Source organism: Pelophylax lessonae (genome assembly GCF_965119305.1).
Source record: "Pelophylax lessonae genome assembly, chromosome: 13".
In the NCBI taxonomy this organism is placed as follows: Eukaryota; Metazoa; Chordata; class Amphibia; order Anura; family Ranidae; genus Pelophylax; species Pelophylax lessonae.
The window spans coordinates 18,623,007-18,635,804 of record NC_138780.1 but is presented as its reverse complement, the minus strand read 5'-3'; the positions used below and the strand labels follow the sequence as shown (position 1 = coordinate 18,635,804).

Genomic DNA, 12,798 nt, shown 5'->3' with positions numbered 1-12,798 from the left:
TGTTATATCTACAAATAGATATAACAGTCTCCAACTAAAGTAGTATATGGATATGTATGCAATAATGATGCAATTCCTTTTATGAATGTGTGAGAGTGACAAGTCTATTTTTAGTGCACTCTATCACCTATAGGGGGCGCCCTTTATCTATTATTTAAATAAGTCTCTTCCTGGCAAGGCCATGCTAATCTTCACCGGCAGTAGGAGCTCTAATCATTCCATGAATGATATTTGTAATCCAAAAGAATAAAGGGGTATTTGTAATCCAGAGGAACAAAGGGGTATTTGTAATCCAGATTCTGTCTAAAGTGAAATCAGTATAGATTCCTGTATGTGTACAAATGCGGCCTTCTGGATCACCACGCACTATCAAAGCTCAGGAGTGTCCTATGGCAACTGCTCCGCTATGTTAGAGCTCTCTCTGTCTTTGTGCTGTGTCACAGGCCCTTCCTCTATGTCTGTGAACTGCCGTGCTCACTACAATCAGATATCTCTCATCCAATCCTCCGACACTTCTTCCCTACAGTCCTCCGCACCAGGCCAGTCACCCCTCCGTGGTGTCCATTGCCTCTGCAAGGTGTCTCCGCACTGGATCAGTCACTCCTCGGTGACATCCGTCATCTCTCCAAGCTGTCTTCACATTAGGCCATGACCTGCACACATTCTGCTCTCCACAGCGGTTCTCCAGCTCATCCACCTCACACGCGGCCCCCGAGGCAAGAGAGCACACAACCGGCCCCGCCCCTCATTTATAGATTTTCTTATAATCCTCTGTGGAACCTTCAGCTCCCTGGGAGTATAGTTCAATCCGGCCCACTTTCTACAGTCTTTGTCCTCCTTTGGACTACATCTCCCATAATCCAATACTCCGCTCTATTAGGAGAACCCACAATAAGCAACACTTAAAAGAACAGTATATCAGCCTTACTGCGCTGAATGTGATTTCACCACTTGGCAAAGTGGTGAAATCACAAAAGTTTTAACTGTAAATGTCTTCTGCACGAGGCAACCAGATTTGGTTTTTACTTGGGTATGTCGTACTTCTTGTCTAGGAAAATGTCACGATGGTGCTTGACTCCTCCTATTTTAAACAGTTGAGGAAAGTGGAAAAGTAGTGCGGGACCCACATAGTTATCTCACTGATATTGCTATCTTAAAATATTTATGTTGATGTAAATGGTCTGGATTAGGCAGCTCCTACAGCCCAGAGGATCTCCACGGTCTCCTTGGCTTGCAATGTAATGTAGCAAAAATGGAAACTGAAACGCCATACCACGGCTAAGTTGGAGCTTTATTCCAAAAAAGTCAAAGGAACAATCCAAAAAGTATCCAACTCATTTTGGGGGGCCAAGAGCAACCTGCTTAACAGGGCTTGGCAATGTGAAATGACTAGAAGTGAATTTGACCTATAATGGTGTTTCTTCCAGTGGGATACAAGCACGGGCCTTGCTGGTTTTCTAAACTGGCTGCCGGCAAGACCTGTGCTTGTAATCACAATGGAAGAACGTCTGTTATAGGTTCAGTTCACTTCTAGTCTATTCACATTGTTGTCAGCCAAGCCCTGATGAAGGGCGTGCTCTTGGACCCACAAAAGAGTTGGATACTTTTTGGATTGTCCCCCCTAAATGTTGCTGTATCTGGGATTTTTTTTTTGTATCTGGACCTCTTAGCAATGGTGTGGAGCTTTAATTTCCATTTTTTGTACAAAGTGTATCTGAACCAAAACTTTTTTTATTTTCAGTTTAAAGTGTTGAGTGGTTAGAACATCTGTCATGGTTTATTTGCTATTCATCGAACCATACTGCACAGACATCCATAGGTGACTCTTGTGAAAGGTGGATGCATGGCTTTACGGTGGTACCATACAGAATAAAGAGAAAACCAGCTCACAAAGCAGATTCTGAAGCAATACTTGGTTATATTTTGTTATGGCAGACACAAAATAAAGTCTACTTATCCATGTGGAAAAAATATATGCCTTGATAGGTAGCCTTGCGTGGTACATATTGGACTTCAGATGGTGGTTTGACATCCCAGGGAAAATCCTAGGAAGTTCTTCAGAAACAAGTGTGCTCAACTTGGCCAAGCATACATGTTTATGCTAGTAGAGAGGAACAGGAAGAGAGTCCAGAGGATCAATGGTGATTGGGCAAGGCTTTTTTTTTTTTTAGAATTGCTTATTCTTCCTGAGAGTGGTCAGAAATTGGTAGGTTCTGCAGCCTTAGAAAATATTCAGATCTGTCATCATGTCTATTTCAATTTTAAGTTCAAGGAAACCAAATGTGATAGAGCTACTGTGGCTACCCCTGTAATCTTTCTTGAAGAAATCCATGTTGCCTGGTTTTATGTTGATCTTCTTCATTTAATTATTATTATTATTATTTCAGGTACTTATATAGCGCTGTCAATTTTACGCAGCGCTTTACATATACATTGCACATTCACATCAGCCCCTGCCCTCAAGGAGCTTACAATCTAAGGTCCCTAACTCACATACATACACAGTAGGGCCAATTTTTTTTTTATACAGGATCCATCAGTTTGAAGTGACCCAGACCAGTTGTATAAAGCTGCAGTTCTGGTTTCACTTGGTGCATACTTGGTGTGATAGCCAGGGGAATCGAATATTCAGATATCCATCAGGAATAGAAACCCATATATATTCATTCTGGTAGGTGTCTTTTCAGCAGAGGACATTTCTTACAAAAAACAATTGCTTTCATTTCCATAACTTGTGTTCCTACTCAGTGGTCAGTTTCCTACATATTTACTATATACTTTCAAGCTGTCTATATGATGCTTTCAGGAAGTATTTCTCTCTGGTCACCATTACCAAATCTCTGATATCTCACCATGTCTATCAATTTTTGATTTATACTTACTCTTTATAACAATGTTCAACTCTTCACTCCTCTTCCCAGTTATTCTGCCAGAAACTGTTCCCACATCACAGTAATATGTCCCAGAATCCTCCAGCTTAGCGGACTGGAATCCATAATGGTCAGAGGAACTGAATCTCTGAACATTTTGTTCAATTTTGTGGAAAGTACTTACCATTTATTACAATGTTCAACCCTTTACTTTTCTTCCTAATCATTCTTCCAGAAACTTCACAGTAATATTCCCCGGAATTCTCCGGCTTAGCGGACTGGAATCCATATTGCTCAGAGGAACCAAAACTCTGAACGCTCCGTCCACCTTTGTAGAAAGCAAACTGCATCTCTGTCTCTGGTCTGTATGGAGACACATTCGTGTGACATGTCACAGTAACATTATCTCCTTCCATTACCGGAAGCGGGGTCACTTTTATTTCTGGAGTTGTGAAGAGTTCTGAAAAATATAAATATCAAACAGTAAACCTCCATTATTTTACCAGCACACAAAGGAACTAGAGATGTATAGAACTGTTCGCCGGCGAACAGTTCCCGGCGAACTTAGTATGTTCGCGTTCGCCGCTGCCGGCGAACATATGCGATGTTCGGTCCGCCCCCCATAAGACATCATTGAGGCAAACTTTGACCCTGAACTTTACAGTCAGCAGACACATTTCCAGCCAATCAGCATACCTCCCTCCCACACCCTCCCACCTCCTATAAATAAGCAAGGGCAGCATCCATCTTAGATCATTCTGAAGCAGTGTGTGTAGTGAGAGTAGGGAGAGCTGCTGCTGCTGCTGCTGCTGCTGCTGTTAAGCTAGGGACAGTTAGTCAGTGTTCCTGGTCTTGCAGTGTTCTTGGTCCACTACTGCTGTAATATCAGCACCCCAAAAAGCCCTTCTAAGGGCTGGTATTTGTGTTTTTTTTTTTTTAATATATATATATATATATATATACCTAGCGTCCCCAAAAGCCCTTTTAAAGGCTGGTAATTGAGTTGTTTCTTCTTATACATATATATATCTATATCTATCTAGTGTCCCCAAAAGCCCTTTTAAGGGCTGGTAATTGAGGATTTTTTTTATTTATATATATACATATATATATATATATAGTGTCCCCAAAAGCCCTTTTAAGGGCTGGTAAGGTAATAGAGTTTTTTCTTTATATATATATCTATTGTACACTGCAGTTGCCTGCCCGCTGTGTGTGAGAGGCCACAGACCTACCACAGACTGTACTGTGTGCACACCACACTCATTTCGGGTGGCACAGGCACAGTACCTTGCATTTTAAAAAATATTTTTTTTTTCCTCTGTCATAATTGCAGTGAGTGCTGTGTCAGGTCCACAGAGTGCACTGTACCCACTGCAGTGCACTGCCCACCACTGATATATATACGGTGGCACAGCATCTTGTTGCAATAAATTGAAAAAAAAAATATTTTTTATTATTGCAGTTGCCTGGGCTGCCAGTTACTGTCAGGTCCACAGAGTGTACTGTGCCCACTGCAGTGCCACTGTGTGCCCACCCACCACTGATATATAAGGTGGCACAGCAGCTTGCAAAGTAAAGTAAAATAAAATATATTTTTTTAAAATTGCAGTTGCCTGGGTGCCAGTGACTGCTGTCAGGTCCACAGAGAGTGTACTGTGCCACTGCCCACCCACCACTGATATATAAGGTGGCACAGCAGCTTGCAAAGTAAAATAAAATATATATTTTTTAAAATTGCAGTTGCCTGGGTGCCAGTGACTGCTGTCAGGTCCACAGAGAGTGTACTGTGCCACTGCCCACCCACCACTGATATATAAGGTGGCACAGCAGCTTGCAAAGTAAAAAAAAATATATATTTTTTTAAATTGCAGTTGCCTGGGTGCCAGTGACTGCTGTCAGGTCCACAGAGAGTGTACTGTGCCACTGCCCACCCACCACTGATATATAAAGTGGCACAGCAGCTTGCAAAGTAAAAAAAATATATATATATTTTTTAAATTGCAGTTGCCTGGGTGCCAGTGACTGCTGCCAGGTCCACAGAGAGTGTACTGTGCCACTGCCCACCCACCACTGATATATATGCCTGCAAGAGAAAAAGCCAGCCGCAGAGAAGCCGTATTCCTGAAAATATAAGAAAAATGCTTTTTTTTAGGGGTTCTGGACATGCTACAGAGCTGAAACTTGACAGGTACACTTTTTAGACCCCCCAGACACTAAATACAAAAAATGACATGCCTGCCTAAAAAAATGCCCGATAAATGCCTGCAAGAAAAAAAGCCAGCCGCAGAGAAGCCATATTCCTGAAAATATAAGAAAAATGCTGTTTTTTAGGGGTTCTGGACATGCTACAGAGCTGAAACTTGACAGGTACACTTTTTAGACCCCCCAGACACTAAATACAAAAAATGACATGCCTGCCTAAAAAAATGCCCGATAAATGCCTGCAAGAGAAAAAGCCAGCCGCAGAGAAGCCATATTCCTGAAAATATAAGACAAATGCTGTTTTTTAGGGGTTCTGGACATGCTACAGAGCTGAAACTTCACAGGTACACTTTTTAGACCCCCCAGATGCTAAATCCAAAGAAATTTTTTATTTTTATTTTTTTTTAATTTTTCCAATAATTGGCTCTCTATCAAAAAATTATAATTTTTAAGAACTTTTTTTTGCGTGATCCCTCTCCGGCATGCCACAGTCCAGGTGTTAGTCCCCTTGAAACAACTTTTCCATCACTATTGTGGCCAGAAAGAGTCCCTGTGTGTTTTAAAATTCGCCTGCCTTTTGAAGTCTATGGCGGTTCGCCCGGTTCGCCGGTTCGCGAACATTTGCCGATGTTCGCGTTCGCCGTTCGCGAACGGCGAATTTTAGGTTCGCGACATCACTAAAAGGAACCACTAGATTTTACAAGATTGATCTGTAAATTATATTATTGAGAGATTCTGTACTTAATTTTTTAATTTTCTCTGCATTTTTAAAATGCGATGTTGCTTTAAACGTTTTATAAGAAAGCGCAACACAACTTTGTATAAAAAAACCCCCACAAAAATGATAACCGTAAATAATAAATAATAAATCATAATAAATAATAATAAAAAATAAAAATAAAAAAATAAATAAAATAATAATAATAATAATAGTTAAAAAAAAGAAAATAATAATAAATAATAATAGTAATAAATCATATACACATTCAATAGTGATGATGTAAATTCTTATCTTAATGCACCATAATAATTATATCCATATGTACAGACCCAGTTGATGTGCAATACACCGCAGTGCAATCAGTGATTCATCAGTCTTCTATCTTGTAGTGTGTCCAGTGGCCTCCACCTTTAAGTGAAAAACCTGCTCACTTCTTTAGACCCCACTACAGAGTCTCATTCGCCTGTAACACTCCGCTCCTGCTCGGGCATTAGATGACCAACATTCCTCTTCCACCTAGTCCACTCCTTAATTAATGCTCAGTTATCAGAGCAGCCCCATGATAAAAGACACAAGAAGGAGAACCATAGTGCTCTCTATCTTAGCATTTATTCACAGTATACATGGGATTAAAATCACTTGGAAACATCCGTAAAATAGCATGCATTGCTCACTGTCACTGGGAGTGAAAGACAGATACTTAATGGTTTGGATTGCTTCAAATGGGGTCTGTATTTACTAAGATAATGTTTATGACCTTCAATGTCAGAGACAGGCTCTCCCTATTGTCTGTGTATTGAGGTGTGATGTGGATTCTGTTAAGCCTGTCTGTCCCATTGTTAAATTTTAATAAACTCACATATTGTGTCTGTCCAGATGGCTAGATAATTAGTTCAGGTTAATTCTATTTCTGTATACAATTTCATCTGCATATGATAATGTAATCAGGCCACCCCTTACCTGTGTGTGGTAATCTGATCAGGAGGGGGATGTGCTCATGTGTGTATAAATTGAGTGTGAAACTGTTCAATAAAGGAGGAGAAGATTCCAGTACAAGCTAAGTTGTTGGCTAGCTTTGTATGGGGGCGGCTGGAAAATCTGATATCTATGTTCATGACTTGGAGGAAGCCGTATACTGATGGAAGTCCAGTGTGGGCTGCGGTTCCGTTACAATGTAGCAGAATACATATTGGGCTAACTTAATGAAGAAATTACATTTTTTTAATTTTTGTATTGGATATACTTCAAATCAGAAAGTAAAAAAATGTTTGTTTTTTTTTCAAAATTGTAGTTTGTTTTTTTTTCTTTGTTTATAGCACGAAAAATTAAAAACGCAGAGGTGATCAAATAACACCAAAGGACAGCTCTATTTGTGGGTAAAAAACCCACAAATTTTATTTGGGTATAGCGTCGCCTGACTATGCGTCGCCTGACTATGCAATTGCCACTTAAAATAATGCAGTGCCGTATTGCAAAAAATGGCCTGGTGAGGAAGAGGGGTAAATTTTCCAGAGGTCAAGTGGTTAAGAAGACAGCTTCCTATGACTTTTACATTGATTGCTGCTTCTACTTCCCAGTCCAAACAGGTTTAATACTGCATAATTAGTGTAACGGAACCGCAACCCACACTGTACTTGTGGGCTTCCGCCAGTATACGTCTTCCTTCAGTCTTTAACATAGATATTAAATATTGCAGCCTCTTCCATTCAAAGCTATCCGACAACTTAGCTTGTACTGGAACCTTCTCTTTATTGAACAGTTACACAGAATTTATATACAGCATGGACATCCCCCTTCTGATCAAATGACCCCATCAGGTCAGGGGTTGCCTGATTACATTATCATATGCAGAAGAAATTGTATACAGAAATATAATTAACCTGAGCTAATTATCTAGCCACCTGGACAAAAACAATATGTGAGTTCATTAACAATGGGACAGACAGGCTTAACAGAATACACATCACACCTCAATACACAGACAATAGGACGGGACCACCAGTGACAGACTGTCTGTCTCTTAGATTGAAGAACATGGAACAGAGGCCAATGTGATTAGCTCTTTCAATTATCATGTTCAGAATCAAACAGGCCAGGAATAGTCTTCACATATTTCTTGAGATACATGGCTGACAAATATTACTGTCCCACTTGAAGCAATCCAAATTATATTCTCAGTGTCAATTAAGTACCTGTCTTTCACTCCCAGTGACGGTGAGTCCCGTCACAATTAGAAGCATGTGCCGCTAATAAATCTGAAAAAAAGCCTTTTCTTTAAAATAAAAAATGAAATTAATCAGATTGGAGTGCTGTTGTGGTATGTAAGCCAAGTCAATTGACCAAAAAAATATTAAATTTCGAAGCCAAGTATGCTGTTTTTGAGGCTATTCTTGACAATTCTGCTGTTCTGGTAATGCACAGTCAGGTTTAAGGCATCTCCCAAGTCTGTAGTTTACAGGATTTGTGTACTTTCAACTACAAAATCCACCCCCATAGACTTAAAGTTTGCCAATTTTGAGCAAAACTCACAAAATTGTTTGTAAGCAGAACCCACGTAGGTTGGCTCATTCCTAGTCAGTACACCTAGAACCATCAAGTACAAAAGTAGGTTAATGTGTCCTCCTACTCTACTAGCTATTCAGATCTAGATGTATGAAGTCAGAGAGGGTACATGTAAAGTAGATTTAAACCAAATCACTCCAGTTGTTGTCCTATTTTGTCAGCCTGTCTGGGTTTCTGACAGAGACTACAAGTGGCTCTTTCAACACTCATTAAGGGGGGAATGGCAATTGCTTATGATAGACAGTGCATTACATAAGGGCATTTTTGTTAGATATAACCTTTTGGGGCTAAAACAATTCACAGACAGACAGTCTGTTGTTTCACTGAACACTGCTTCCTGTTCTGAGCAGGAACTCTTCTTTATTACTCTTTGAGGCATAGACAAAACATGAACTCACAAATGTAACACTGCCATCCAGTGGTCATACAATGTAATAGGCACACAACAATGACATATAGTATTTGTTGCTGATATAATACAAACCTTGTATGCTAACACCCCCACTCAACAACTACTATCTATGTCAATCCCATTTCTGATCTAAGATCCACAAATCTGGTTCTAGCTAGTGGCTTTGTCAAAGCATCAGCAATCATTTTTTCCGACTCACAATACACAAGTACAATCACTTTCTGATCAACTAAGTCATGAATGTAATGATGTCTGACATCGATGTGCTTGGTTCTTCCATTAATTTTCTCACTTGTTGCAAGCTTAATGCAAGCCTGATTGTCCTCAAATAAGACGGTAGGTTCTGATGTTGCTTCTCCAAGATCCTTGAGTAATTGCTGTAACCACACAACTTCTTGACTGGCATAAGCTGCAGATATGTATTCAGCTTCTGTAGAGGACAATGCCACTGACATCTGTTTCTTGCTGGACCATGATATAGGACTGTCTCCTAATTTTAATAAGTAACCACTTGTGGATTTGCGTGTGCTGTGATCACCTGCCCAATTGGAGTCCACATATCCCACGCGGTTTAAATCACCACTTGCTGACAGTTTCAAATTTAAGTCTTTTGTCTGTTTCAGATATCTCATAACTCTTTTGATCGCATTCCAGTCTCTTTGACGTGGTTTATCAACTCGCCTGCAAAGAAGAGACATGCTGGCTGCAATGTCTGGACGTGTAGTGGTTGTAATATAGAGAAGTGCCCCGACTGCTTGTCTGTATTGTTCATTGGATGCGAGAAGATCATCTTCTCCTTCTAACTTTGGATAGACTGTATCCATAGGTGTGCTTGCTCCTTTCGCCTCTGTCATATTGAATTGCTGAAGAATAGATTCAATTTTTGCACTCTGATTCAACAGGAAACTTCCATCTTTCTCACGCTGGATGTCAATTCCAAGATAATATGTCACTTCACCTAGGTCTTTAGTTTCAAAGTGCTTGTTGAGTACTCCTGTTAACTTTGCAATTTCATTGTCGTTTTTGTGAGCAATGATCAGGTCATCTACATAAATTAGCAGATACATCCACTCAGTGTCTACTTGTTTAGCATATAGGCACGGATCAGCTTTGCTTCTTGTAAATCCTTCATTTAGTAGAACTTGATTAATCTTCAGGTTCCATGCTCGAGCTGATTGTTTAAGGCCATAAAGAGATTTATTCAACTTGCAGACAAGATGCTCTTGTCCCTTTTTTAAATATCCTTCTGGCTGTGACATGTAAATTTCTTCTTCAATATTACCATTAAGAAAAGCTGTCTTAATATCGTGATGTTTCACAATCATTGTACGCATGGCAGCCACTGTCATTAGTGTTCTGAAAGTACTTTGTTTAGCAACTGGAGCAAAAGTAGCATCATAGTCCTCACCAAACTTCTGTGAGTAACCTTTAGCAACCAGCCTTGCCTTGTACCGACAAACTTTCCCTTCAGAGTTACATTTGGTTTTAAAAACCCATTTACATCCTATGGCATGTTTACCTTGAGGTAGCTCTGAAAGTGTCCATGTCTGGAGATCTTTGAGTGATGTCATTTCTTCATCAGCGGCTTTATACCATACTTGTTTCTCATGCATTGGCAGTTTCTGCATCTCTTTCCATGAACCTGGTTCAGTTTGAACAGCTCTGCGAGTTATGTAAGATAAACGTTCAGCTGGAACACCTTTATTGATTCTGGTTGATTTTCTGACTGAAGGTATTTCTGGTTCAGTTTCAGTTTTTGATTCTTCTGCAGTTATTTCTATTTCTGTATCACTTTCCTTATTTTCTTGAGTGACTGATGTTGATTCTTTCTCAGTTTGAAAAGTTTGAGTCTGTTGTTCAAACTTTGAGCACACAGAACTTTCATCAATTATCACACTTCTGCTGACTGTTACTTTGTTCGTGTCTTGATGTAAAATCCTGTATCCTTTTTGAGATTCACTGTACCCCACAAGCACACCTTCTTTTGCACATGCATCCCATTTTGTACGTTTTTCTTTTGGAATGTGTACATAGGCTTTACTTCCAAAAATTCTGATGTGTCTTAAATCTGGTTTCCTTTTGTTCCACAGTTCATATGCAGTTTTTGTTGTTGCTTTTCCCGGCAAACGATTTTGAAGATAACATGCAGTTGTGATAGCTTCTCCCCAGTATGTAGTTGGCATATCAGCATCAAATAGCATGCTCCTCCCACTTTCACACAGTGTGCGGTTCATTCTCTCTGCAACTCCATTTTGCTCTGGGTTATATGGAACTGTTGTCTGGAACATAATCCCATGCTTCCTGAGAATGGCTTGTGTTTTACCACTTGTATATTCTGAGCCATTATCTGTTCGTAGTACTCTGGGCATTCCGCCAAAAATATTATTTACTTGAGCGAGATACTCTTCTAATTTCTCTGGCACTTCATCTTTATTGTGAAGTAGAAATACTGTGGTATATCTGGAGTAATCATCAATGAAGGTCAGGAAGTATTTTTTCTTTCCTGGAGTCATAGTTTTCATTGGACCACAAAGATCTGAATGTATTAAGTCCAGAGGTTTTTGGGATTTGCTGTTGGTCTGCTTGGGAAAAGGTGTCCTTGCCATTTTTCCTTTAATACAGCTGGTACAAATCATTATGTGATCACATGGATTAATCTTAATACCACTTGCATAGTTATTCTCAACTATTTTCTTTATTGTATCAGAATTTCTGTGCCCCAATCGTCTGTGCCAAGTGTGGATGCAGTTTGAATGTTTATCCTCTTTGGCTATTTTAACCATTTCACTGCAGTTCAGCTGATAGAGTTCATCTATGATGTTAGCCTTTGCAAGCAAGCAATCCCCTTTTGTTATGATACAACTGTCACCCTGAAATGTGACTACATTGCCTTGGTTAGTGAGTTTCTTTACTGACAAAAGGTTGCTTTCAAGATCTGGCACATACAGAACATTCCTCATATGGATCTTTTTAGTGATATCTGGAGAGATAGGACAGTATAGAAAGCCATCTCCTATTCCCACTGATTTCATAAATTGTCCATTAGCTGTAGTTATCCCTTCTGTTTTGCTTTCATCAAGCTGAGTGAAGAAACTTCGGTCATTTGTCATGTGACTTGTAGCACCTGAGTCCACACACCATGCTTGCACAGAGGCGACACCATTTTTGGATCCGAATGCATACTCCTTTGTTTCTATGACATTCTTAGCTTGTTGCAATGCACTTTGTTTTTGCATTCTAGCTTTCCAGATTCTACAATCTGCTTTTAGGTGTCCTGGTTTCTTGCACACAAAGCATTCCCGCTTTTCTAGCTGCACGTTACTGTGTTTATTTTTGAATTTTGTCTTTAAAGCTGTCTCTGAACACACACTCACATTACTCATGCTTTCAGTTTTGCGCTTGTATTCATCCACAAGCTTGCCTTTAACATATTCCAGTGTCAGATCATCATCTGGACGTGCATCTAGTGCTGTGACAAGTGTCTCATAACTTTCAGGAAGTCCACTTAATAACAGTGCTGCAACATGGAAATCTTTTATTTCTTCTCCAATCCCTCTCAGTCTCTCCACCATCTCTAAGGTCTGTCTTATATAGTCCTGCATGTCCTGGTCTTTCTGTAGCTTAGTCTGATAGAGCTTTCTGATTAAATACAGTTTATTGCTAAGATTAACTCTTTCATGTGCTTTCTGTAACTCTTCCCACATGTCTTTAGCAGTCTGACAGTTACATATATGTATGATTTGATCATCATCTATGCACAGGGAGATCGTGCTCTGTGCTTTCTGATCTCTGTCTAACCACTCCTCTGTGGGCTGTGCAGGTCTTGAGTCATTTATACATTTCCACGTACCTTCTTTTATAAGCAGCATTTTCATCTTAAATTTCCAAGATTGGTAGTTCTGATTTGTCAGATTTGCAATGGAGAACTTCGCTGAGGGGATGGCAGCAGCCATTTCTGCTGTTTGTCTTTCTGTTGCTGTCTCCTGTACTCACTTGCTTTAGCTCACTGTATCTGGCTATATCCAGGG

At 39.8% G+C, this 12,798-nt stretch overlaps 1 protein-coding gene across 1 annotated transcript in view; it reads right to left on the bottom strand.

The window, feature by feature from the left end:
* The window catches only part of LOC309569743 (Fc receptor-like protein 5), a gene marked incomplete at its 5' end in the record, with an annotated part of 42,088 nt that overhangs the window by 13,347 nt on the left and 15,943 nt on the right, over positions 1 to 12,798 (bottom strand). Inside the window, one exon of the mRNA XM_082275729.1 lies at positions 3,055 to 3,330. Coding sequence (XP_082131855.1) covers positions 3,055 to 3,330 — 276 coding nt within the window. The remainder of the gene's footprint in view (positions 1 to 3,054; positions 3,331 to 12,798) is intronic.